This window comes from Amblyomma americanum, chromosome 6 (assembly GCF_052857255.1).
Source record: "Amblyomma americanum isolate KBUSLIRL-KWMA chromosome 6, ASM5285725v1, whole genome shotgun sequence".
Taxonomy (NCBI): domain Eukaryota; kingdom Metazoa; phylum Arthropoda; class Arachnida; order Ixodida; family Ixodidae; genus Amblyomma; species Amblyomma americanum.
This window is the reverse complement of record NC_135502.1, coordinates 97,051,049-97,077,213: the sequence shown is the minus strand read 5'-3', so window position 1 is coordinate 97,077,213 and position 26,165 is coordinate 97,051,049. Positions and strand designations below refer to the sequence as shown.

The 26,165-nt window shown below is 46.2% G+C and overlaps 2 protein-coding genes and 1 long non-coding RNA gene across 3 annotated transcripts; 2 read left to right on the top strand and 1 right to left on the bottom strand.

Annotated features, from left to right (window-relative positions):
• The first annotated feature begins 1,208 nt into the window (after nucleotides 1–1,208).
• On the top strand, nucleotides 1,209–1,828 carry LOC144093897 (uncharacterized). Its single transcript, XM_077627645.1, has one exon. It carries the CDS (start codon nucleotides 1,332–1,334, stop codon nucleotides 1,791–1,793), a length of 462 nt encoding a protein of 153 aa, XP_077483771.1. The 5' UTR covers nucleotides 1,209–1,331; the 3' UTR covers nucleotides 1,794–1,828.
• Nucleotides 1,829–7,855: 6,027 nt separating this feature from the next.
• Nucleotides 7,856–9,611, bottom strand: LOC144094864 (uncharacterized). Its single transcript, XR_013306606.1, has 2 exons — nucleotides 8,959–9,611; nucleotides 7,856–8,462 (listed from the first exon to the last, which is right to left on the bottom strand). It is a non-coding gene; the product is annotated as an uncharacterized LOC144094864 (long non-coding RNA).
• Nucleotides 9,612–12,707: 3,096 nt separating this feature from the next.
• On the top strand, nucleotides 12,708–21,110 carry LOC144095400 (uncharacterized). The gene is made up of 5 exons (XM_077629152.1): nucleotides 12,708–12,732; nucleotides 15,696–15,852; nucleotides 16,739–16,828; nucleotides 18,308–18,620; nucleotides 20,995–21,110. The coding sequence occupies exons 2-5, from the start codon at nucleotides 15,706–15,708 to the stop codon at nucleotides 21,108–21,110; spliced, it is 666 nt and encodes a 221-aa protein (XP_077485278.1). The 5' UTR covers nucleotides 12,708–12,732; nucleotides 15,696–15,705.
• Nucleotides 21,111–26,165: the final 5,055 nt, after the last annotated feature.

Sequence of the window (26,165 nt, the reverse complement as noted above, 5' to 3'; positions counted from 1 at the left end):
AAATTAGAAACTTTCTTCCCTGCAGTGAAGGTTCGCAAGCATTTCTTCAGTCAGCCGTACTCTGCCGAAGGAGGCATTTCACTGTTTAGGTTATTTAGATTAATAGCAAACAGCCTATAAAGAGAGTTCACCAGCAGGTTTCCTGTTTTTGCGAGAGTACCACTTTTTCGTGTGTATGGCCCTGGGATTTCACGCCCTAAAGCTGCATGAAAGCAATCAGAAACGACGCAGCGAAGGCCTCCGTATTAATTTTTACCACCTGAGGTTATTTTGTCGTACACTGGCATTGCACACTACACAGGCGTTGTTACACTTTGCCTCGCACTAAAAAGCGGACGCTGATGTGGTAGCAGCAGTACGAGTGCTTTTGGAAATGGACACATCAGTTATGTTTATTCGATACTGCCACATTGAGTCGCTGGCACCATTCAATGTTATTGTGCGAAATCACAGAATGAAATACCGTTAACTATAAGAAGATTCGTAGTTACTATTCACCCGAGTGTCTTCGCATGTTTTGTCATCGCGTTTTCAATCAAGGTCAGCCTCTATCCAGACATGTTCCCAAAAAGAAAGTTATGCTCCTTTTGCACAAGTTTGAGAAGATTCGTAGTTACTATTCACCCGAGCGTCTTCGCATGTTTTGTCATCGCGTTTTCAATCAAGGTCACCCTCTATCCAGACATGTTCCCAAAAGGAAAGTTATGCTCCTTTTGCACAAGTTTGAGAGTACCCATGTGCCTTGCGGCATCGGAAGAGAGGCGTTCTGAAAGCAAGATGGTATGGGGGGGGGAATTAAAGTCCCAAAGCGACTCAGACTATGAGGGATACCGTTAGGAAGGGCTCCGAAAATTTCGACCTCCTGGGGTTCTTTAACGCTGGTGGTCCAAATTATCCGGAACCCTTCACTACGGACTGCGACATATTACTAGCGTTAAAATACAAAGGACAAAGAGCAGAAACACACAGGACAGAGCCTAGCGTCTGTCTAGCGTCTGTCCTGTGTGTTTCTGCTCTTTGTCCTTTGTATTTTAACGCTAGTAATATGTCGCAGTCTGTGGATCAAAAGTACCAACTAGCCCAACTTAATTCTTTAACCCTTCACTATGGCGTCCCTCATAGCCTGTGTCGCTTTGTGACGTTGAACTACCGCAAACCAAGCCAAACCATAATGTTTTCAGAACGCCTCTCTTCCGATGCCACAAGGCACACGGCTACTCTCCTACTTGTGTGAAAGGAGCATAAGTTTTCTTTTGGGAATATGTGTGGATAGAGAGCTGACCTCAGATTGATTGATTGCAGGAGCTTTACTCTAGAGCGGCCGCGAAAGGATGTGCAATGTTCAATGCACATACTGTAGCATCGTTTATCACACCACGTCTATACACTGCTCGCCCTCTCCTCCGCTGCGTGACAGGTACAACCAGTTCCTCGAGGATTGCCGCACCTGCCTGAAGACCGAACAGGGCGGCTGCGAGCGCGACCAGCTGCGCCACGAAATGGCCGAAGCTCGGCGAGAGTTGATCGCCGACATGAAGGAGAACTTCCGCACCGCCTGCGAGGCGTTCGAAGACTGGCGCGAGCGGTACCTGCAGCGCGAGCTGCAGGCGTCCTGCACGCAGCTGCACCAGGGAGACCGGTTCCGGGTTCTGTCCGCGGTTCTCCGCCTGGAGATCCTGGACAGCCTGCCGGAGCTCGCCACGCGCACCCGGGAGCGCGCCGCCGCGCTGTGGAAGGAGCTGCTCGAGCTCTGGGGGCCCGACGTTGACGCGCTCTTCAACGAAGAGCTGTAGAGTTCGTCCGAAAAGAACGCTCTCCTCTCTGCAAACTCGTCTCGGCTGTTCCTTCTATTACCCGCCGCGGTGGCTCAGTGGTTACGGCGCTCGACTACTGATCCGAAGCTCCCGGGTTCGAACCCGACCGCGGCGGCTGCGTTTTTATGGAGGAAAAACGCTAAGGCGCCCGTGTGCTGTGCGATGTCAGTGCACGTTAAAGATCCTCAGGTGGTCGAAATTATTCCGGAGCCCTCCACTACGGCTCCTCTTTCTTCCTTTCCTCTTTCACGCTCTCCTTTATCCCTTCCCTTACGGCGTGGTTCAGGTGCCCAACGATATATGAGACAGATACTGCGCCATTTCCTCACCCCCTCAAAAAAAAAACCAATTATTATTATTCTATGCTGCTGTGGTTACGTACAGCCCCAGCAAGAGTAGATAGCAGTGATGAAGAGTGACGCTCCCGTGCTCCCTACAGCAGCAGTCGTAGTGGGTATACTTAGTGTGGTGCCTGTCGTTGATAAAGCAGTGTGACGTAGGCAGGCTACGGTTTGTAACTCACGACCAGTTGATCTAACCCAGAATAGCGGCTCGTCCAACAAGAATTCCGGCTAGTATTCCGTTCACTGTACGTACATAAGATTTAGTGCCGTTGCCTAGGAATCGAAGCTTCTACCCTAGTAATACTGGGGTCACCTCTGGTAGTGGGCAAGTTAGGGAAAGTTCGGAGGAGCGTCGCGCCAGCTGCGCGAGAGACTGCTCGGGAAGAGAAACAGGGGGCGCACAATCCCCTACCGGTGGCTATGATAAGAACAGACTTCTACCAGTGCAGTGACCACTACTCTGGTAGGATGAGCACTCTCCGCCATCCATGAATACTAAATACAGAATGACCAGTCCTGCTTATGTGGGCATTAACCCAATAAGCATAACACGTCATGCCCTTATGGCTGAGCTTAACGTGTCTGCTCGAGTTGCAGTATGAGCACCTGCTTTCGCACGTCTACGGCAGCGCTAAACCCCTGCCAATATTTGTTAATATTTGTTACGATGCTGCTGTGAAGGTGGACTTGAGCATTGCAGCCTGAGCAGTAGGCCTCCTCTGGAAATGAAGGCGAGGAGCGGCGCGAACTTCATTCTCAATCCTTATATTATGGCCAGAGCTTCGTGAGCCGGCCGGCCATGAAAAGTTTAAATTGTGAATATTTAAAAAGGAAATAGCATGAACTGTATACGAATACACAAGAGGATCACTAGGGTCGCAAGCAAAGCGGCGCTGAGGCTAGTACGAAGAACCGCTTACTATCCCAAGGCGTGCAAACCCCTTGTATTTACGGGAAATCCGTTCGCTGCACCTGGAACTTTTCGATACTTAGCCGTCTATAGACCTCATTGAAACTGTAGGGGCGGGGGTCATCATTATTATCATAACCACCCACTGCAGGGCAAAGGCTTCTCCCATGTGTCTCCAATTAACCCTGTCCTTTGCCTGCAAACTTCTTAATCTCATCCGCCCACCTAACCTAATGCCACCCCCTGCTACGGTTGCCTTACCTTCGAATCGACTCCGTTACCCTTATGGACCAGCGGTTATCTTTCCTTCGCATTACGTGCCCTGCCCAAGCCCACTTCTTCCTTTTGATTTCGACTAGAATGCAATTAACCCCTGTTTGTTTCCTCACCGACACTGCCCGCTTCCGGTCTCTTAACGTTACACCTATCATTTTTATTTACACACCTCTCTGCGTTGTCCTTAACTTGAGCTGAACCCTTTTCGTTAGCCTCCACGTTTCTGCCCCGTAGGTGAGTGCCGGTAAGATACAGCTGTTGTACACTTTTCTCTTGAGGCATGTTGGTAAAGGCCATTCATTCATTTATTTATTTATTTACCCACAGCGCCACAGTGGCATTATAGTAAAGGGGGTAGGTCGTACAAAACAAAAAAGAATTATTACAAGGGCAGTCACAATGAAAATGCAAACACTTCATTGTCAGTAATATTAACAAAAAATGAACACATTCATGACGTGAGAGAACCTGCCATATGCGCTCTACTGGTTCGGGTAAGAAGGGGTTTGAAGTCTTCTCCTAACCACCTCTTGGTGTTTGGAGAGTGAGTTGTGCAGAGGAGGATAGATTCTTCTAGAGAGTTTGTAGAACTGGGTAATGTCGTAATAAGAAATCACACCATGCATCTCGGGTACCGCGGGACGAGATCCCACCGCTCGGCCGACAAAACCTCGAGGTGTTGGTGGGCTGCTTCGTTCGCTGGGTTTAATGAATGGGCAGGAGTTCATGACAGTTCAATCTCTAGTTCTAGTGTAACATTTTTTAAAATGTTTCTAGCGTTTAGGGATATTCTCCCACGCTAGAAGTTGCGTATGACAGTATTTGAATCACTGACAATGATGTCAGCGTCAGTATTGGCTATGGCCAAAGGCTATGGCCGTTTCACCTGCTTGCTCCGCGAACTTGACCGCGATCGAGGCCGCAGAGATGCACTCGTTTCTTACTGCTATCAGTTTGGATACGCAGATCTCGAAGGTCCCTTGTCTGAAAATAAAATCGGCTGCATCGGTGTATAGGGCTGTAGGAGGATTGAGGTACTTTATATGCAGGGCCCGCGTTCCGGCTTGTATTCTGCCAGCGCGCAAGCCCGGTAGCATATTTCTGAGGAGCGGTTTGGTGACTAGTTTGTCGCGCACTCCGCGTAGTCTAGGGCCCGGTCTGTCACACACACACACACACCCACACACACACACACACACACACACACACACACACACACACACACACACACACACACACACACACACACACACACACACACACACACACACACACACACACACACACACACACACACACACACACACACACACACACACACACACACACACACACACACACACACACACACACACACACACACACACACACACACACACACACACACACACACACACACACACACACACACACACACACACACACACACACACACACACACACACACACACACACACACACACACACACACACACACACACACACACACACACACACACACACACACACACACACACACACACACACACACACACACACACACACACACACACACACACACACACACACACACACACACACACACACACACACACACACACACACACACACACACACACACACACACACACACACACACACACACACACACACACACACACACACACACACACACACACACACACTGGTACTTATATCGCACTGGTACTTATATCGCACTGGTACTTATATTCCACTGGTACTTATATCGCAGTAAAAAATAGGAACTGCGATTTGACATCGTCTTCCTTCTGGAAGCGGTGAAAGTTGGTCGAAATCAGTCATAGAGGAAAAAAACAGTATGTCTTTGCTACAGTTACTGCTCTACCAGCTTGACTGCAGGTGGTTACCTTTCACAACACATGTGCATTTTCTCCTATATCCCAAGAACGTGTCTTTTATCCGCGCTTATGGCGGATAATACACTTTATATCGCAGCTTGAGCTCATTTCTCGACGTTTATAGTGGGCCTAGCGCACAAGGGCCATCTAGTCTCGCAGCTTATAAGTGGACGGCCAGGCACTTCGCCCATTAACGGCGCATGAACTTCGCTTGCTAGAGTACGATGTACTTCTAGGAAGCGCAGAAGTATCAGAATGCACGAAGAGTTTCTTCTATAAGCTTAACTTATGAACCTTGGCGTTGTTCTTCTTGCTTGTTATACAGAGCCGATATGTATTCTACTACAGTAAAGAGTAAATGCTGCTTGAAGAAGAGTCCTGGATAACGAGCCGGATAACGCGGCAAGCCTACAAGGAATGAAGTCGCTAACTTCACTGCACTGAAGGGCTTATCTTCGACTGCTCAGGTGATCCCTTTAGTGTCACGCTGTTTGCTCTCGGCTGCGGGGTTTTACAGCAGCTCAGTACGGCGGCGTTTCATGGAAATACGTGCCACCCAAGTGCCTTGACGTTTCAATATGCGTTTAGGTACGTATGTGCACACTGCTTCGGAGACCACATACCGACTCTATAATCCAGATTTTTGTTCCTCGCGGTGCATAGATATATGGCGCAGCTACAGCGTGTAACCTGCTTTTAGCTATAAAAAATCTATAATGTCAATTACTGATTCCAGTACCAGCACCTCCTCTTTTTTGCAATTCCAGCCTTATACAGAAATCCGACCGATCAAGGCAGTTTTCTATCCTCCTTTTCTACTCTCCCGCATTGGCTAGTATTCGCGCCTGCTCCGTGGCTGTGGGGAGAATACGTTTTGATGATGTGCCTGCCTGATTCGATCAGAATTAAGCGCCATCAATTGCTTTACTATTGACGCAGCGATGAGGTGGTGGTGGGGGGGTGGGGGGAGATGAGTGAATCGTTTGAAGTCGATTTCTAGGTACGCTTGTGCTAAATACGGGTAAAGCAGTCAGTAAAGCGTCTCAAAATGAACCGCTCATTTCCCCCCTCATCGCAGCTTCTAGTGAAACAATCGTTACTCGGTTAGCCACCCGACGGCGCCACCTGTATTACAAATGCGAAAGCTGCTTGTTTTCGGACTGCGATGCTGCCGACGTCGTGGAGTTCTGCGACTTCCCAAAACATCCCCTAGATTGTGTGTGCACCCACCGTTGTTTTTTTCTGAATACACCCCCTTTATTCGTAACTATTCTTTTTTTTAGACAGAACGGGGTGCGCTGTTGAAAAGCGGCAGAAGGGCATGTACTAAGAGGCACACATCGTTTAAAGCTGACTTGTGGTGGAAGAAACCACAACTTCTAGACGAAAGGAAGTACCGCGAATATGACGACCGCCCGGGCTTTAAAGAACCAGGGCCAGGGTGCAAGCAGGAGAAGCGTGCAGCAAGATGATGGCGCCACGTGGTGACGCCTATAAGAAGCCTGTGGCGGCCAGTCTGGCGGCGGCATAGTGCAGCGCGCTGAGCAATCCACAATAAACTCCGAAGTGTCGTCGACCGGGCAACGGATGAGTCTGGCTCCCTGAATTTCACGAATAACTCCATGATCACGTATCATGATCTATCCAATCATTTTAAACTAGAGAGAAAAACTTTTCTCCCTCCGCACAAAAGCCTGACTACAGAACAAGAGGTTACGTGATGTCCTGTGCAGACGAGGTCTATACGCGCCCATAATTGCTCGCACACATTTATCCTGACCAATACAGCCTGAATTAAAAACACTGCGGCCGAGAAGCCAGCTACGGTCACATTCTATGGGACTGCAAAAATAGCGCCACTCCCGGGTGACCGGGTTACCAACCCTACGCTCGAGCGGTGAGAGACCGTGTTGGCTAGCTCTGGCCCCACAATCAAACTTCTGGCGGTGGTGTGGACTGACAAAGTCGTCGAGGGCTATGTAGTACAGGTGCAGTCAAAAGTAAATGGAAGGCACCAGAGCGTGGGAAACTGTGTCGCAGCGCTTTCTAGCGCCGGCGCTGGTAACTGATTAGCTCGGTCGCCAGCATTCAGCGCGCGCTATCAGCCGACCCTTATCTGGAGCGTACGGCCATCCCTCTTGGCGGTTCAAACGGATGCTGGTTGCTTTTCAAATACGACACCACGTATTTCTCTGGCCCTACCTGCGATGTGTTTGAAGAGCGATTCGCGCCGTTTGGTAATACGCAGCAGCTGGCAAGTGCGGCCGCGGGCATACCTGGCAACGAGCACTGCCACGGCTGTTTAGCTATGTTTTTGCCGTGAGCGGCGTGTCGCGGGCGTTTTTTTTTCTTGTTCTTAGGTTTACATGGTATATCGTGGCTTCTCCAGTGTCCGCGCATGAAACGAGGACCAGCAATGAACAGCCCTCTATCTTTTTGCTGCCTTCTTTGTTTTATTTTAAGTTGTGCATCTACCCTCGCATATGTTAGAACGAATACCCACTAAATATTCAAAAGGACACGATGCTGGTTTAGTCTGTGTGTTCTATGTAACAGATGACGATGTAAAATACGCGAAAGGCACGCATTGCGAATTGGCCAGGTAGTAACGCGTGCTCAGGAAGTCGAACGTAACAAGGGGATTCTTTATTTTTCTTATTAGGAAGAATTTCATCGGGTTAGTTTCACAAGAACAACAAATATAAAGTGCAAAAGCAAACGCGTTTCAGAAGCGCGTGAAACTGCGGTTAAGGCGAATCGCTGCTTCCATGCGCCGGGGCAGAGAATCGTGCAGAGGTTGCACAAACTCGTGGTCTTGCATAATGCGGTCTCATTCCGGTGCAAAAGCAAGCGACAATTCTTATTTGCTTGTTGCGCCCAAGTTCATGTGCGCCAAGCTAGATTTAAGATCTCACACACATTTTCTATAATGTTGAAGTCCTCGCCCTTAGGCACTCATTGCAGCTGTCGAACTCCTCGCTCTTCTATTAGGTCTTGGACGACTTTAGCTTTGTGGACGGGGCTGTGGTCCTGCTGAAGCCAGTAAAATTCATCCTTAAAGGGCTCGTCCACGGCGAACGGGACGAGGTAACTGTCAAGGACATCACAGTAGGACGCCGAGTTAAACTTCGCTGGAAGCTGCGCAAGTGGGCCCAGTCCATCTCTGCAGATGGCTCCCCAAACATTCACAGCCGTGCGACCACTGCTGAGCAAATAGTGCAAGTACCCCAGCTGATACCTACGTGCAAAAAAAAAAACGTTATCGTTAGACATGTGGGAAAGCGCCGTTTTATAATTGTTTTTTTGGGGGGGAAAGGAAATGGCGCAGTATCTGTCTCTTATATCGTTGGACACCTGAACCGCGCCGCAAGGGAAGGGATAAGGGAGGGAGTGAAAGAAGAAAGGAAGAAAGAGGTGCCGTAGCGGAGGGCTCCGGAATAATTGAGGCCACATGGGGATCTTTAACCTGCACTGAGATCGCACAGCACACGGGCGCCTTAGCGTTTTTTCTCCATAAAAACGCAGCCGCCGCGGTCGGGTTCGAACCCGTTTTAAAATTCGGTTTGTTGACGTGCAGGCATGATCTCTAGCTTCCAGACAAAGTTAAAGGCCTCTGGAACAAATTCCGAAACGCCCACTTGAGCATTGCACACAGAATTATTCATCCACGCCGAAAACATTGCACTGGCAATTGCAAAGCGCGATATCATTAAGTGAATATAGTTAATTCTTACCTGCAGTGTTACGGGCGCCATACTCGGCTCTGTTGATTACATCTTGAGGTTATAGTCGACTTATCAGTAAAGATGACCTCAACCCAATCGCCTACTCGCCATTCTTCATGGGCTCGCACGAAGTCCAGTCGAGCGCGCTTCTGCTGATCTGTTAACTATAAGGTGTCTGAGTGGCCACGCATCTGCTGAGTCCTTCTTCATGCAAGCGTCGGCGGACTGTAGCCTCACTGATGTTCAGAGAAAGGGCCTCTCGAATATCTGCCGTATTCTGTAATGGATCAGCCACCACCGCTGCCATGATGAGTTCGTCGACTTCTGTCGATGTGAATCATGGTCTCCCATAACGAGGGGCGTCTTCAATGCGGCCATCCTCATCTCGATATTCCTGGAAAATCCTATTCACAGCACCGATCGATCGTCCAACTCGACGACTTATAGTATGCTGAGGAACACCTTCAACGTAGAGGGGAATTATGTTGCGCCGTTCATATTCAGGTACTCTGGACGGCATCGCTCTTCGAAAAACCGGTGCAATCCATCCCTCCAACCTGAGCATAAGAAATGAAACAAGTGCTCACCAGCACGCTGCTCGTGGCAAAAACATAACTAAACAATCGTGGCAGTGCTCGCTGTCACGTATGCCCGATGCCGCACGTGCCAGCTGCTGGGTATTACCAAACGGCGCGAATCGCTCTTCAAACACATCGCCGGTAGGGCCAGAGAAATCCGTGGTGTCGTATCTGAAAAGCAACAAGCATCCGTTCGAGCCGCCAAAAGGGATGGCCGTACGCTCCAGATAAGGGTCGGCTGATAGTGCGCGCTGCTTGATGGCGGCCGAGCTAATCAGTTACCAGAGCCGGCGGTAGAAAGCGCTGCGACACAGTTTGGCACGCTCTCGCGGCTTCCATTTACTTTTGACTGCACCTGTACTCTCGACCACTTCTTAGCACCACGCTCTTTCCTAGGAATAAATGTTTTACGGCCAGTTGAACATAATCATCCAATACCCGGCATTGCCAGACGCCTGAGATAAACTAACAATAACTGAAGTGTTTGATCAATTTCGTCCTTAAAGTCGTCGGATGTAATAGCAAAAACCGAGGCAGATGCAACTGTTCGGAATGAGGTTGCGAATTTGCATATTTGTGGTGTTTTAGGTTTTCTGTAGTAGCAACTGCATGGACTCTCGTGTCGGTTTAAATTTATGTTTATATCTTAGTGTGAACAATTTTGATCAGCTTAATGCGTGTACTTGTATATATTATAACAAATGTTGAGTGTAGCAGTCGTGAATTCATATCTAGATATGTCATTTTCTTGCAAATCATCGAGGATGATATCAAAGCTGTGATAGCCACCTTCCGCATGTGTACAGTGTTCTGCGTGGATTCGGCCTCGTGGTCTGCGTGTTTTACTACTGAGTTGATATTTATACCTAGAGCACCGGTAGGCGCGTTTTACAGCATTTTGCACGTCTGCGTTGCGCTAGTGGTATTGAAAAGTACTAGTATTGTTAGTAGTCTGAACTGCCGCGCAATTTCTTGACTCAATTTGTGTGGCCCTTAACTTGGAGTTTCTCCAAAAGGGAGTTTCTCTAACCTGGAGTTTCTCCAACATGGAGTTTCTCAAAAGGGAGTTTCTCCAACAGGCAATTTCTTCAATATGGAGTTTCTGCAACATGGAGTTTCTCCAAGACGGTGCTTCTCCAACAAGGATTTATTCTTTAGTTTTGTCTGTTTATATACGCGGCTGTAGTCCTTGTGTAAAGTGAAGCAGTCTTTACTAATGTTCGTCATGAGTGTTGGAGCAATCAACGCTGCCAGTCCTACGCGATACATCGACACAACTAAAAAATTATAAATGACTGCCACTTCCCCTCTACGTGCAGCACCCTCCCCCCTAGATATGTATACACGCCTCCCTAAATTCTATTCCCGGGGAAAGGCCTGGTAGATTTTTAATTAATTCTGATCCAATCAGTGATATATGGCATTAAAGCAGGAAGACTGTCGTACGCCATCTGTGCGTCAAATTGCAGCCCGAATAAGACATCGGTTTAACCGACCGGGATCCTTTTCCTCTGCGTGTTAGCCTTGCAACGGTAGAGGCTCCACAGCTCGCCGGACAATGAAATCAGCGAGGGATGCTGAGCGCACGCTGCCCAGCACGAAAAAGAGAAGCAGCTGATTGTGGTCTTATGTAAATCAATCAAAGCTGCGAGGGACGCCGAACGAGCTGCCTAGTTGGAAGAGAATTGGCTGATGTGGACGGCTCTAAAAGCCGCGAAAGCTGGCTGGGATGCCAAGTGCTTTATCCCAGTTTGAACCGAAGACAAAGGCGATGGCACTTCTAACAGCTTAGGGACATCACCGATACCAGAATGCGGCTACCAGCATCTTTGAGCACCCTTGAAATGTGCTTCTGCTTTATTGCAACGCATACCTACCCTTGATAATGATGTAAACTTGAGCTTTTTTGTAAAAATCGCTTTTAAAGATATTAGTTGTCTTTAATTTTTTCGCACAAATGTTTGCCGAATATTTCCTAGCCACGAATTTATTTTCCTTCGAGACCCTGCTTTTCTCCCAGTAACCTGTGTCACCAAGTGCGCTGCGTTTAGGTGCACAGATCATATTCGGCCGATATCAGGTGGGACACTAAATTTAAATAACATGAATCACCAATCTATGTTTAGTTAACCTGAATAGAAAAATGCGATGACAAAATGTCGAGGCCTCTAAGGGGCTTTATGCAAGGGCCGGAACAAAATTAAACGTGCCTTTGTGTTCGCCTTTTCTACTTACACTTTGAGGATAATGGAGCATATTTTATACCACCGTGCACCAGTTCTCGTGTTCCGAACACACACAAGCATTTGCAACACTTTCCCACTCAGCTATAATGAGTGATTCAATACATCCAAAAAAGGATTGTTGCAGCCACACCGCGTTCTGCCAAGTATTAAAGAGTAGTCAGTGAGAATATGCGGGGTCAAAGAAGTAACAGGCAGGAAATGTCACACGAAAAGAGACGAGGTGCCTGTGTGTGGTATTTTTCGACGCCAACTACACGAATGCCGATTAGTGCTGACGTGGGGAGCGTCAGATGCTCGAACCACTACGAGACAACCCCCACGCTTCATCTCAGCACTTGCGTGCACCGCTGCCGAGTCTACGGCACTTCAGGCAAACTGCTTTGTGTAGCGAGAAAGTTGAAAAGTCTGGGGCCCAAATTTCATATCCTAAGCTTACGGAACATTTACCTATCTTAGGCGTACGTTGCAGGCTACTCAGGAAAGCCTGTAACTAGGGTGAGGATGTACCTCAAGACCAAGGATGATGCAGCGCAAAACGCGTTTCATTCTCTACCGTTGACCCTGAGGCACACCTCTTGTACGCATTCTATAGTCTTATTGAGGCAGGCTGGAGTTCCCTGCCGGTTGAACCGCTGCACGGAACTACGGCGTGCGGCAGGGACACGGTAGCGAAACCGACGCGGGAAGGGGACAATGAGGGAGTCTGGAATGTGCGCTGATTGCGCCCTATCCGAGCACTCGGGCCACGCTAAGCAGATTTAAAACCACTCGGCGTCGATCAAGGGGGTGGGATTACTGGGCAGCTCCTATTACGAGAGCCGTTCGCCACCTGTCACGCCGACGCGGCGACAGGTTAGCAGCCAGCGATCCCCCACGTGTCAAGCCCATTATCGGGAGGTATATAAGGGACCAGATGGGGTTGGCTTCTGCGAGATCTCCACGGCTTGCGGACAGCACAGGTGAGCGACCATGTCCGCCAAAGTCCTCTTTCTATTGCAATGCTGATTACTGGTTAAGATAGCATATTGTTTCAAGTAGCACTGTCTTCTCTTCTCTTACCACTCCTACTATCAACGCGATAAACAGTTCGAGCAGTCGGTTGTTTTTGCACATTTCATTTTTATTATGTCTCCTCTTTTATCTTTTCGCTAAAAGAGCGAGAATGGCACGCAGGCTACCTTTGAGAATGCTGTTACCGAGCCTGTTAGAGAAAATGTGTCCTCCATTTTTATCAAAATGCGACACAATTACGACGTGTTGGGAACAGACGGTTGGCTATCTTGGGTTTTTGGTAGTGCTCACTCACCTTTATATTTCCACCTGACAGCCCGTTTGGTGAGGAAGAAAAGGTGGCGCGAGCACTTGCTAGTACTGAACAACTTTCTTGAGTCAGGAAAAAGAAATGTATAATCGCCCATATTCACAACGAAAAAACACAACTGAATGAACTGTAGAAAACCCTTCGAATTAGAAAAGTCACGAAACTGTATCCCTGCAAAGAATAGGTGCGCTGCATTGAAGATAACGTGCTTCTACGCTACCATGTCGGAGTGTTATTTGCGGAGGCTGATTGGGATCATCTTTAAGAAGCAGAAATCTTCAATAATATCTCATGTACGCGTTTCTGCGTGGTTCTTTCTAAACTCACTTTTATTGAATTTGTAGTGTCGGCATGAAACGCTGCGTAGCGCTAAATTTATACTTTCCGAAGACGGCAGGTAGTTTGCGCGTACGCAACGGCGGCGACCCGTTACAAAAATGGTCTATAGAGAGCCTGTAGACTTCTTACCGACTCTACTGCATTCCTATAGATATTTCTCTTTGCCTATTCATAGTCCACAGACTCTCTATAGACAAAAATCTACGAAAAGTGTGTGGACATAAATATATAGATTGTCTATGGACTGTATATAGGATTTGTAATGCCTATAGAGTGTTCTGAAGGGTTTGTCTATAGAGAATCTATAGACCTTATAGACAGAAGTCTATGGACATAATATAGACTACCTAAAAAATTTTTTCATGGGACTGGCGCGCCGACCAGTTCCCCGAGTGTGGCGACCACGGCGCAACAGCGGAGATTTATTGTCAATGGTGCGCCAGCACAGTGAGCGTCCAAACTCATCTGGCTTGTTTTTGTGGAAGCCTCTAGGACTGCTCACCGAACAGCAAATTATACCTGGCTTGTTGCGGCCTATAAAAACTTCCCTACGTCACTCCTGGCCCTAGTCTTTTTCATCTTGTGAGTGACGCTGTACAAGTGGTGGTCGCCTTTCGTCCACGTATCTTTACCTTCACAGGCTCTCTTATATAATGCATGACGTCAGCAACCATCTTGTGCGCCAAGTTACTCAAAAGGTGGTTAGCTGGCCCAGATAAAGCCAGACGTTCTACTGGAAAGAGAAAGCTGTTCTCGTTGCGGTAATGGCGGGATCTGCTCACGGAATTCTGCAGGGTGGCAACAACACAAGGGAGCTTACCGTGCCTTGCTAGCATGAAAAGCTAGCATGGTAAACTGTGCTAGGATTAAAAACTGTAGGCAATTAGCCAGTATCTAAGCTACATTAGCAGCACTGGTCGCGGACCCATGCCCAACAATTCTGGACAGAAGCAGTTTTTGACCGGGAAAGAGTTTATTAACGCAATTTTTCACATGTTGCAAGATTTCACCATGACAATCAATATATCCGCCGATCTCTCGTCGACAGACTTGCATTTATTTCCTAGTAAAGCTTCTTTATCGCGAAAAGCCTTCCTGATTTCTTTCCTATGACAGTTTTAACTTCTCGAAACAAGCGATGAAATAATCGGAGAATGGACCACGGCCTTAACGGTTTTCCAATGTTCAAATTTTTTGCCCGAGCATGTTGTACATTATTGCGCACAGCTCTTTCGTTGAGGCCCTTCAGTAAATTGTAGAGAAAAGATTTTGGTAAGGTAAAACGCGACGGTTCAGCTTCAGCTCCGGAATCTGGGCCCTGGTGGCTTAGAACTCAGCCAATATTCACGAACTCCGCTAGCGAACTATTTATTTGCTGGGTAGAATGTTTTTTAGAAGTGGACTCGGTGATGCAATCAGCAAGTCATTGCCTTCGCCGCATGTTGCATGAAATGCATCATAACTGTACAACAGCAAACGAACGATAGAATAGGTTCAGGGCAAAACAGATGCGATAGATCTTGCAGGCGATCTACATGGTGCATAATTTAAAAGCACTAAAGCCCAATTCACGCACGAACACAGAAGTACGGTAGAAAAGAGCTGGCCCCGTGTCATTATTCCATTATTTCTCTGTGCTCATCTATCAATTTCAGTTTTCGGTCTTTAAATGACTGTAGCACATTTGCTATTATTTCACAAATGTCTCTATTAGACTTTTTGGAGCATGAACACTTTGACAAAACTCGGCCTTGTGTGGAAGGGACTAGAATGAAAAGATGGTGAAAGTCTGATAAAAGAATTCAAGTCGGCTCTGACACTTCGCATTGCGCTCCTTCATGATTCCACTAGTAGCTTTTTCACGGTCTCGTCAAAGTCGCTTCTCTCGCTCCTAATGGGGAGTGGGGTGGAGTCTGCGGACCTTTTAAATGAGACTTAAAAATTAAGCGCGACTCAAAGCAATAGCCGTGAAGGATACATGATCGAATTTTAACAAAACATTAAGCGAGATGCTTCTTTTATATTTGTTTCTGAGCGTGCAGCGATTCTTCTCTTATTACAATGCCTGATAAGTGCAGTGTAAATCAGTGTTGAAAACAGAAAGCTAATGTTAACGCAAAATGATATGGCTTCTGTTCGGGCCAAACAAAAACCGTCGTTTTATTAGAGATCACAGCCGTCTATTTTGCGGTTCACTGTCAGCAACAAGTGGACGACTGTGACAGCGTTGGCGCTCAGCAACTGCACCTGCGACGCTTGCAGGTCAGCCATCATGAGGGATATCACGTGGTGTGGACCAACGCTGGCCCTGCTGACAGCACTGCTGTCTCTGACCGCCGTCCATGCTCAGTACATGCAGCTGTACGGTGCTGGCCCCGATCTGTACTCAAGGAACCTGCAGCGCAGCATTTCCACCATGGTACTGTGAACACTTTTAAGTTTACGTTTACGAGGCACCTGAAACCTGAAGAGATTCATCGCTGAGAAAGGCCGCAGTGTTCACGTTCACATCGTCTGCAGTGTTTGCCAGCAGTAACTCAGAACACTATGTTGTTATAATGTTGCACAACCTCGGTCACTGGGTGTTGATGCTATCTACAATACAGGTGTTGCTAAAGTGATTTATATACTTCATGACACTCGTGGATAAGGTCTGATTGACAATGACAACCTTCCAGGTAGGCTTTTAGAGAAAACCTGGCCCCGTGTTGCAAGAATTCAGCTGATCAGAGTACGACATACTGGTTAAGATTTGGCGAAGTAAAATTGATATTACAAAGGCTTGTATGTTCTAAACAGGCAAAATTATCTCTTCCACGGCTCGAACAAAGGCTATAGGCGCTTGTTCGTGATGCCTAATCACACACAAAAAAAGTATGCAGCTTAATCGGCGCAGAAATTAATACGCTTCCATGAAGATTGCTAATCTATCCGTCCAATTCTTTCTGCAGGAGCAAGCACACTTTTGCTGTCCACTGTGATAAATCACCTGAATCTCGTTAAACATTTAAGGAAGACCGGCGCTCGGCCGAGGAAAGATGTCATTGAAATAAGTCGGCATTTCATATCGTATCCTTGTCAACGCACTATAGTTGGCCATAGCCTTGTTGCATTTTCTTTACCATTTAGGCCAGTTATCTTGTTGACGCAGCGATCCCACTTTTGGAAAATTACAAGTGCTCTCCTACTTGGGTATTTGGCGAACAATTTATTGCTTCAAAAATCCTCGGCGCTAAACCGAGGATATTGTCTGCTATCGTGCCGCATGCTTCGTTCCATGGCCGTCACGTGACCGTCATGTACAGAGCGGCGCCGAGCTGGCCAACCTGTTGCAACGGTTGCTTCGAGACGCAGCCTTACTTCGGAAGCGCTCTCAAGACAACGGTGACGTGCAGGTCAGACATTTTTCCACTTTGATTTGCTTAGTTATGTAGCCATGTCAGTCGACCAGGCCGATAAACGTGTATGGTGCCCAATAATTCGTTCATATTTCTTTTGTTGGAAACAAGGATAGCTCAGGCCACCGATATAGGCGGCCTCATTTGGTTATAGACTGAACAGAGAAAGAGAGAAAGTAATTTAGTGAACGAAAGGGTGTAGAGGTCGGCCGGCGGTGAGGTTATTCGCTTTGTAGCATCCAGGTCTGTTTCAACAGTTCTTATTACGATACCGTCATAATACTGTTCATGCCTGCTGCATAGTTTTATTCCGATGCAAACCTATGAAAGTGGTCGGAATAACCTCCGACAAATACGGCAAACAGAGCACGTGGCCCTGTTCTCATGCTTTAATGCGATAGCGTCAAGGCTGCCGCTCTGCAGAAAATCCGGCGTTGTCGTCTTCGTCGTATTTGTGAGCAAAAAATCTCGAAGAGGCAGCTTAGATTGGCCACCTAGGTCACGTGACCGTGTGGCGTCATCACAACCTGCCTACCATATTTAGAGCAAACTGACCGTGGCAGGTGGCAGGTGCCTGTTAAACTAGTGATAGATCACGAGAGGTTGCTCGGGAAAAGCAACCAAGGTTGCGCAAGCTTTACACGGTGGCCGCACCTGCCACCGCAGTGCATCGGCGCATTGCTTAATAGCAGTGCCACTGCACCAGCTGTGGTTTGAGGACTCTCAGGGGAATAAGAATGTAAAGTCGAGAATGAACAATGCCGCATATATGGCCGCATTAATGCTATCGCGTCATACCGTCAAGGCGGAGGTTTAGGTGTCTGTTTCTGTTAGTTACGTCTTACATAAATATCTTCACTGTTAACGAACTACGCAACTGTTTTAGATCCAGTGACGGGAGTAAATTTGCTGTCATGTAGCATATCTCTTAAGGAAGGATTCTAATGCAAATTGATGAAACAGCAGCCTCACATCCAAACTATCGGCTGTGTCATGCTTCGCATTGACAATGCGCCTCGCAGTTATCACAAGTAAGAGCGCAGTAACTCCTGTGTGGCATCCTAACTCTCCAGTTAATTACTGGCCCACGTTGTCATTCAGCAGCAGCAAGAAGAATTCAGCAGTACCCTTCTAATGTAGTCCCTAACAAAGGCAAACCTTACTTATGTGCTCACAAAGCTGACTTCTTGTGTCTGTATGGAAAGCCTTAGTGTGGTACGCATTAGAACATGGGATCAAACGTAAAGAACTTTCATACATTAGTTTTAAATCCTTGGTTTAAATGCAGGCACTTAGTGCGAGCAGCTTCTGAATGATAGTATACATGAACTGTGACGTCTTGTTAGAGGAAACAGCAGAAAGAAAAAGCTGACATTGGTTATGATGAACGTACGCAAGAAGTTTGTGACATAGGAAGTATACATTGTTCCTCTTCCTTTCTTACTAGTCTCTCTCGAATACTTTGCATGCCAATAGGACACGGTGCCCCGGGATTTGTCGGTGCTCGAGGCCGGCGTCAAGACGTGTACCTGGAGCAGCCGCCGGGCTTCGTGGGTGCGCGCGGGAAGCGTGCTTTGTCGCTGCCGCTTTTCTTCAACGGCGCCGGTGATGCTGGCGCTGACGCCTCCCGAACTCAGCTGGACAGACCGCTCGCCCCGCAATAAATATCCAACTCACAGCGAATGCCGACTGCACCTAAAACGCGTTCGAAGGCCCGACCGTGTATCAAATGCTCGCAAGAAAACTGTTCGAATAAAAATCAAGCTGAAACTCTGGCAGAAGCACCAATGTTTGTTTTGTTCAGTGACGCACTAACAACAAAGCAACAGTTGACATCTTATGTTCACGTTATGAGGCTGAGTACTTCCCGTGTACAGATCGTGAGCTATTTGAAAGCAGCCAATCATCGCTGAGAATGTCACGTGCAGATAGCTGAACAGGCTGGCAGGTTTCAACAAAAAAGGCACGCGAGTGAACTTTTGTTCAATCTTTGTAAATTGCTTTGTTTTTGCTTTCGGTGCACATATATTCGTTGATCCACATGTGAGGCTAACTACTGCTAGAAGCAGAATGAATGTAATTTATGTTTCTATTACTGCCTCAGCTACCATTTAATGCCTAGATGAAGTACTTATTGATGTCTTTAAAGTGCTCACAGGTCTACTTCAGACCACTCGACAGTACACCTTGATTCAAAGGAAGGGACATTTGTAAGTGCCTGTTGGGATAAAAATAAGGTGACCGTGCTTGGTGGTTCATATGACATAGGAACTGGCGCGGAATCGTTGCCGTTAGAACACATTGGCTAGGGCCATGTGTCGCTTCTTGATCTGCGCTCTACAAAATATCAAACCAGGAATGCAGTCGCTGTTATAGAACGAACAGACCCACTAATATTTGATGCCCTAACTTGGGAGTACAAAAGCTGATGTTTACTGCCTCGATCTTATTACTACTGTAAGAGAAAAAAATGCGATAACTTATTTCCCGTTATATTGACCTTAATTCATGTGCACCATAGCTAGGCTTCTGTTACTACAGCTGGCGTGCTAGGAAATTTGAAAAAAAAGTTTTCTCTTTGAATGCTCAACGTGATCAGTCAGTGTATCCTCATAAGTAGCGTATGATCGCGGCATACTATATTGTTCAACTTCCCAGCATAACCCCGCTGGAAGCCCGCTGGAAGCCCGCTGGATAATGTGAGCAACAGAACTGGCCTCGCTACACATTTAACACAAAAGCACCAAAATCTACGCCACCCCAACGAAAACAACACCCAGTGTCCGACGCAGACACCTAGAACACCAGCTACACGGCATCCTACTGTAATTCTCCACCGCAGTTACAACCGTACAATCCGCCTGCGCTGGATACCATGCCCCGAATGCATTAAGAGAAATGAGTCTGGTCATCATCTGACTCACGAAATAATTGTTCGAGTTCCGTCGATCCGCTTGCCAAATTTAACGTTATCGAAAACGCATTAACACAAAAGAGCGAAAAAGGCGAGCCCAACAAGAGCATCAGCTATCTTTCCTCAGCAGTACTACTCACTCAACGTGGAACAAGCACGTATCTCCGCCAAGCTCAAACTTACGCTGTTCTTCCCACATTAACCCTGTGCACATTTAGATGGCGTGAAATAGCTCAGTGTACCAGCTTTCCGGGCATCAAGACAGACACGGAACACATTTTACACATGTAACGCTGCCATTTTCTCTTCACATTTTGTTTAACGTCCACCTTCCTCTTGGAATGCTGTGCTTTACACCGTCTCAGGGAATCACCGACAGGCGAACAGGCCCAGCAATAGCAAGAGCCATATAGTAGGGCCATATAGTAGTTCACGGAGCCATGTAGTACTGGCCTCGACTGAACTTCTGTTCCTCCTCTAGTTTAGTGAAACTTGTCGACATACACATGGACTGAGCCATCGAATAAGTGCACTGAAAACGTTCTTCTTATCTAATTGCGTATCTTTCGCTATGAAAAATTAAGATCAGGAGAACGTCAACGCTAAGTAAAAAGGGACACCTGTACAGTTGGCAGACACTGATGACAAAAATGTGCGATCGTGTGAGGAACAACTTGAAGTTCTCATTGCATCGCATCTGAGTAAATCCAGGCTTTGCGCAATCATCTGTGCCTTAACCTCTTCCCTTTCAATCATTGCAGACGCTGCAAAAGCCCACTGCTCATTAGGAGCCATAGAAAGTCACGTGCGTGCTGAACTTTGAAAATAGGGTCGGATTAGTTTATACCAGCTCTTTCATGGTATATACTACACTGACAAGAGTGAAGACATTGCCTCATACTACAACCGCAACGAGCCAAAGAAAAATAAAGTGTTACGCGTTTAGCGTATTTTAACCTAGTAGACGTGTGAAAGCAGGTGTTCATTTTTCAATTGGAGCTAGGGCACTTAAGCTTCGCTTTAAGGAATTGACGCGATGTCTTTAGTTGGTTAATAATATGAATATATGCAGAATTGGTCATTCCCTACTTAACATTCAAAGATTGGGGCGAGTCCTCATACCACTAACAAAGCAGTAGCGTAGCGGTTAAGCGATGCGCCACTGTACTGGCAGATACCTGTTTCTGTTACAGCCACCGGTAGGGATGGTTCGACCCGTGTTGCTCTTACCGAACAACCTCTCGCGCAGCTGACGCGACGATCGTCCGCTTCCTCCCGCTGGCTGCAGCTTGCGCCGCAGTATCCCCCGAACTTACCCCCGCTTACCAGACTTACTACTCGAGCTTACCCGACAAGACAAGGTAACAAGATTCTTGCACGGGGTTGTTACGTCTGGAGTAGTGGTTTCGAACTAAAGCTGTGCATAGCAAATGCTCGTTCAGAAGAACCGTTCAGGAAGCTAACTCTGCAGAGGGTGCCCTAGCAACTCTGGCTGTTTACTTGTCCTTACAACTGTATTGCACGTTCTGTGGGCAGCCTGCTGGTCGTTATAACACTTTGGCAGGAAAACCTTTTTTTTTCGACGAATTTTCCCGAACTTTTTTTTCTTACATTCACTTTACCATAGCGAAGCATTAGCACCGGGCTGTGATCTACACTGATTTAATATCACAAGCGTTGGCGCACGCTGACGAAGAGGCGCATTTATAAAAAAAAAAAGCTCTGAAAAATGTAAAATAAGCAATGCAGCTCTTTCTTAAGCGTGGCTTGCCATGCGCCATCTCAGAGTCATTGAGAAAGAAGGAAATTATAAAACCTTGAGCTAAGCACAAACGCTGTTGAGAAAGATATCCACATAGTTGATTGTATGCACACAACGCGTACTTCTGATCTAACGGCCCTGATCCTGTTTTCCTGTGTACATAGCGAACTGCAGCAGTGCACGCGTGTTGTATTCAGGTTGTGCTTCGTACTCGCTCCATATTCGCCAAGAAAACAATTCGGCTCTTGCGGTGGAAAACTTACCGTACGGCACTCCGAAAGGCACGGCACATGAGGAACAGCACTGATGAAACAGTGTATCAGAAAAAAAACCGTCGACACCATGCACTCGGCGTGAGCGCAGTCTGTACGCCAGTGCCGGAAATGTAACCGCTCGATAGCCGGAACACATTTTCGGTTCTGATGCCTACTTCAGTTTAGAATCGGCGCCCGCACGTTTCCCCGCTGGATTAGCTTTCCAGAGGCCGCTTAGTATCCGTCCGCATGAACCCCCGGCAGCCCCTGTTTCCGCCTCCGTCATGCTCGTGCGATGCCCGCGAACCTCGTCTGGGGTAAGTACACCTTTCCCAGAATACACGCGCCGGCCGCATCTACCCCGTCGATGAGGCCGCGCAAGCTGCCCACCGCACGAATCGGGCTCGTTCATCTTACTAATGGCGTCCCGCAACCACTGTGTCCACGCATACAGGAGTAGAATTAGTGGTCGCTCCGGCGGATAATCTCCGGCGCTGGCGCGAGATAGAAAAAGACCCACAGCCCCGCGGGACCCCGACGTCTAGTCTGGACCGTATTTGGGACTCGCAGAAGATGGCTGCTTAGGGGAAGCACGCTTCTGGCGATGAGTGTGGTTTGCAGAGAGCCGTGAGAGCAACAGGCATTCCACGAGCTTCTGGAGTGGGCCCAAGCTGTAAATAGAAGGTGCGAACAAAGCCCTTGCTTTAAAGTAACAATACACCTTGCTAATAGGTGCATGGCTTACAAGAAGTCTTGAGCCTCCACTTTAGGAGGAACGAGAAGGCTACTAGGTGCGTCTGTGATAGCTATATGAAGGAATAGAAGGCTCTGCTGGCTTCCTCTTATGGAGGAACTTATTACGTTTTATCGGGTGGATCTCACACCAACTGTGCTCTTTGTTCCTTGTTATAATATCGTCAAAGCTGAACTCTTGGTCATTCATTGAGTACGGAAGCAGAGGTAATCCTAGTCATCTTTCACCTATGTGTATCGCTCCTTGTAAACTCCATGAAATCCCTGCGGAAATAAAAAATAGTTTCATGCCTTCTTCAGCATTCGTTTATTTGTACTTGCTTCACCAGCAGAAAGGCGTAATAAACAGAAAGCGCGTTTCAGTGGAAATAAAACATAAATTTATAATTTCGGTGTTGATTGTGAGAGAGAAAGAAAGACAGGGAACAGGTTAACCATGACAGGTGTCCTTCGCCATGACAGGTGTCCTTCGTCAGTCTGTCTAGGTTACGAGGTCATAGGTAAGGAGCAGTGGCGTGCCGAGCCAATTCACTGAATCTGGTTCTGACGTGGTGTTTTCTGATTGCAAAAAGCAAGGCCCTGGAGGCACTTAGCAAGAGGTGAGTGCTCGTCTAGGAAAATTTTTACTTTCATAAATATGTACAAGAATATATTGGATGCATCAAATCTGCAACCCGACATGGGCTGGCATATCCCAAATACTTGTGCCCTGTGTGCTGACGGCAAAGGGGGTTCCTGCTTAAAATAATGACTGATAGCTTTTCATGGCTTGTTCAATCTGCATTGTACGCAATAGCCATCTAGAACAGAAAAGCAACTAGTGAGAATACAAAATAAGGAATGCTAACTTGATGTGAATGGCAATAAAGTGATCTCGTTTCTCCTATTTTTGTAATCGTTCCTAATGGATATACGTCAATTTAGTGCAGTCAGTGAAATAAGGAACACCTACTCTAACATCCTAAGAGAAGGAATACCACTGATAGAGTAACGCTAGCCTCGAACACCAGGAGGGTTCATGGTTTTTTCATGCCAGGAAGACAGTTCTTAAAGAAGAAACACAATGTTACCGGGCATTGGAAAGCCAAGCTTTGTATTTTTCGGGCACTTCTACCGGCACTTTGCCCAATTTGTTTATTTTATCCGGTAAATTACGATTATGTTTTCATTTAAAGTCGTGCTCATTTATAGAATAAAGTGTGTTTTCATATCATAAGGAGGGTTCTATAACGCACAACAAATCTTAAAACAAGGGAATTTTCGCATCTTGCCTCTGTCAAAATGCGGCCTGTAAGTATTACCGTCAGGATAACGTACTCAGTTTGTTGAACAGGCGCCCCCTGTAATTATATCTAAACGCGACCTACAGAAGAATAGTCAGATCATCGAGAATAGCTTGGCGTTAGGGCAAACATATGGTATTCTAGTAATATTTTATGCACTTATGCATCTTATGCATTTCCTTCTGATGCCTTATTTTACTTACGAAGAGAGGAGAATATTCGTGTCTGCAACAGGTTTTCCCCCTGTAACGGGTGCAAAATATTCTCATGAAAAGGTATGCTCACGTCATTTTCATAATTGTAATAAGCACGAAAAAAACCTTTGAATTAGATCCGGTAACACTAAAGTTTTTCACATTTCTAAAGCGAATTTTTAAATGAGCTGAATTTCGCATAACTCGCATAGGTGTATTTCCGCAGAAAGCAAAAATAGAATAGAGTACGGACTTCCAGTGTTGCATAATTAATGCAGACTCAAATTCGCGTACAGAATATATCATTGTGATCAATATTTCGAGTTTTTACCGGAAATGAGGGCACAGCGCCGAGGAGCACCGAATATAATTTTGATTTCGGCCATAACTTTTCACGCCTTTGCTATCAAAGACAACACAATTTCAAAGTCTTCTTGCTAAAGGCACTCCTTCGCGCATTTAAAATTGAAATGCCTTTTTAAGAATTCTCCTGGCGAATTGTCGATCGCAGCTGTGCTGATGCCAGCAAGCAAAAATAACGAATATATCAACTGCATGTCGTTAGCCTGCCCTTGATTTCATTTATTTTTTAGTTTATAGATTTTGTACATGTAAAGCTTAGGAGTTTTGTTTTTCTTTACAAAAGGAGGTTCTAAGGTATCAACCGTCAGGCACACCTCCGTTTGGTAAGTGACTCAATAATACAGAAATTGGTGCAGCAAAATAAATGAAGTACACAAAATGATCTGAATCGTTTAATTAAAAACTTTAAGAAGCTTATGAATAAGTTTGTTAACAAAACGTGCATATTAAATTCTGAAAAACAATCGAAACAATAAATACACTACATGGGCTTAGAATAAAAATAGAAAAAGTGTTACCGCTTTTTGAGGGAATAGAGTGCAAACTAATTGAAGATAATTGTCAAATATTCTCCAGAGTGCATTCCTCGAGCGCGGATAGTTTCAAGAAACCCACAACATTTGCTGAGACTTTCTCCCCGAAAAGTATTATATATAGCAAAGAATTCTGATTGAACAGATGTATGAAAACGCTTGGATGAACTTTACCGCAAATAATATTTTTTGTTACAACCTAAGGTCAGTGTGACTAAAACTGAAATTAACGTAGTGCAGTGCATAAAATCACGTCAGAAAAAAAAGCGCTCACTGTGTGCAAACGTCCGTACTCATTCGCCTGAAGTCGCAAGGAATCTCAGATTGCGAATTTGCCGGAAATAGTGATATAAGACAATAACCCGTCATATTTGTGGAAACAACAAATATAGCAAACCTCAAAGTTCTTGAAGGATACTCAATCTGTTTCAGTGTACTGATCTTTTATTGCAACTCATCTCAGAGCTGTAGTCACTAGCCAAACTACCCAGCCATACTGAAACATTTACTGTCATTCGAATGGAATGACGCTGTTATGTAATGTTAAGTTAATAGAGTTTTTATATCAGTGTGCTCTGTTGAGAGGGAACCAAATGCTTAGGCGAAATGTTTGTATTTTATTTTCAACCGAATCCTTACTCTCTGCCTCCAGTCACCGCAGAAAAAAAAAAAAAAAGCTCGCTTTGAAAATCTATACGCCGTCGATGAAGTTATTTTTTGCGATTTACAACCCACATATTAGCTTTAGAAGAAAGCTCTCACTGTTTCATTGTCTCTGAAAGAACCCCTTTCTATATCAGTTACACACAGACACTGCTGAGAGGCTACTCATTATTCGTTTCCGTTGCAGAAACACTCGATTCTTTCTCGATTGTGTTTTGTAAAATTACTACTCGCACACCGCAACAGTTTACTGTCGACAAGAAATAATCAATGTGCTGTACGAAAGTTTCGAATATTCACAGACAAAATTGCAAAATTGTCGCCCTCTCTCGGCACTGAAAATATTTTTGATAGCTTGCTTATTAGGCACAGAACTGTAACTCGTGAATATCAGGTCCGACTTAAGTGCGCGCCTCTGAAGCATTCCGCTATGTTGCTTGTTTCTATTATTTTAATCGGTGTTACGGTCTTAACTGACTTACTGTTAGGGGTACTGCTGCAGCTGCAATTGTGATGTGATAAGGAATTATTGTTCAGAAGTTATGAAAACAACTTTCCTGTTTTTAACAGAAATAAACTTTAGCGTTGTGCGAAAAGCAAGTTTTCGAAGCCGAA

Excerpts from the sequence above, each read along its gene's own strand:
- LOC144093897 (XM_077627645.1), top strand. The coding sequence starts at position 1,332 with ATGTGCAATGTTCAATGCACATACTGTAGCATCGTTTATCACACCACG.
- LOC144095400 (XM_077629152.1), top strand. The coding sequence starts at position 15,706 with ATGAGGGATATCACGTGGTGTGGACCAACGCTGGCCCTGCTGACAGCA. Across the intron at positions 15,853-16,738 it reads AGCGCAGCATTTCCACCATG|AGCGGCGCCGAGCTGGCCAA; the intron begins GTACTGTGAACA and ends CGTCATGTACAG. Across the intron at positions 18,621-20,994 it reads ACTCTGGCAGAAGCACCAAT|CTGACGCGACGATCGTCCGC; the intron begins GTTTGTTTTGTT and ends CCTCTCGCGCAG.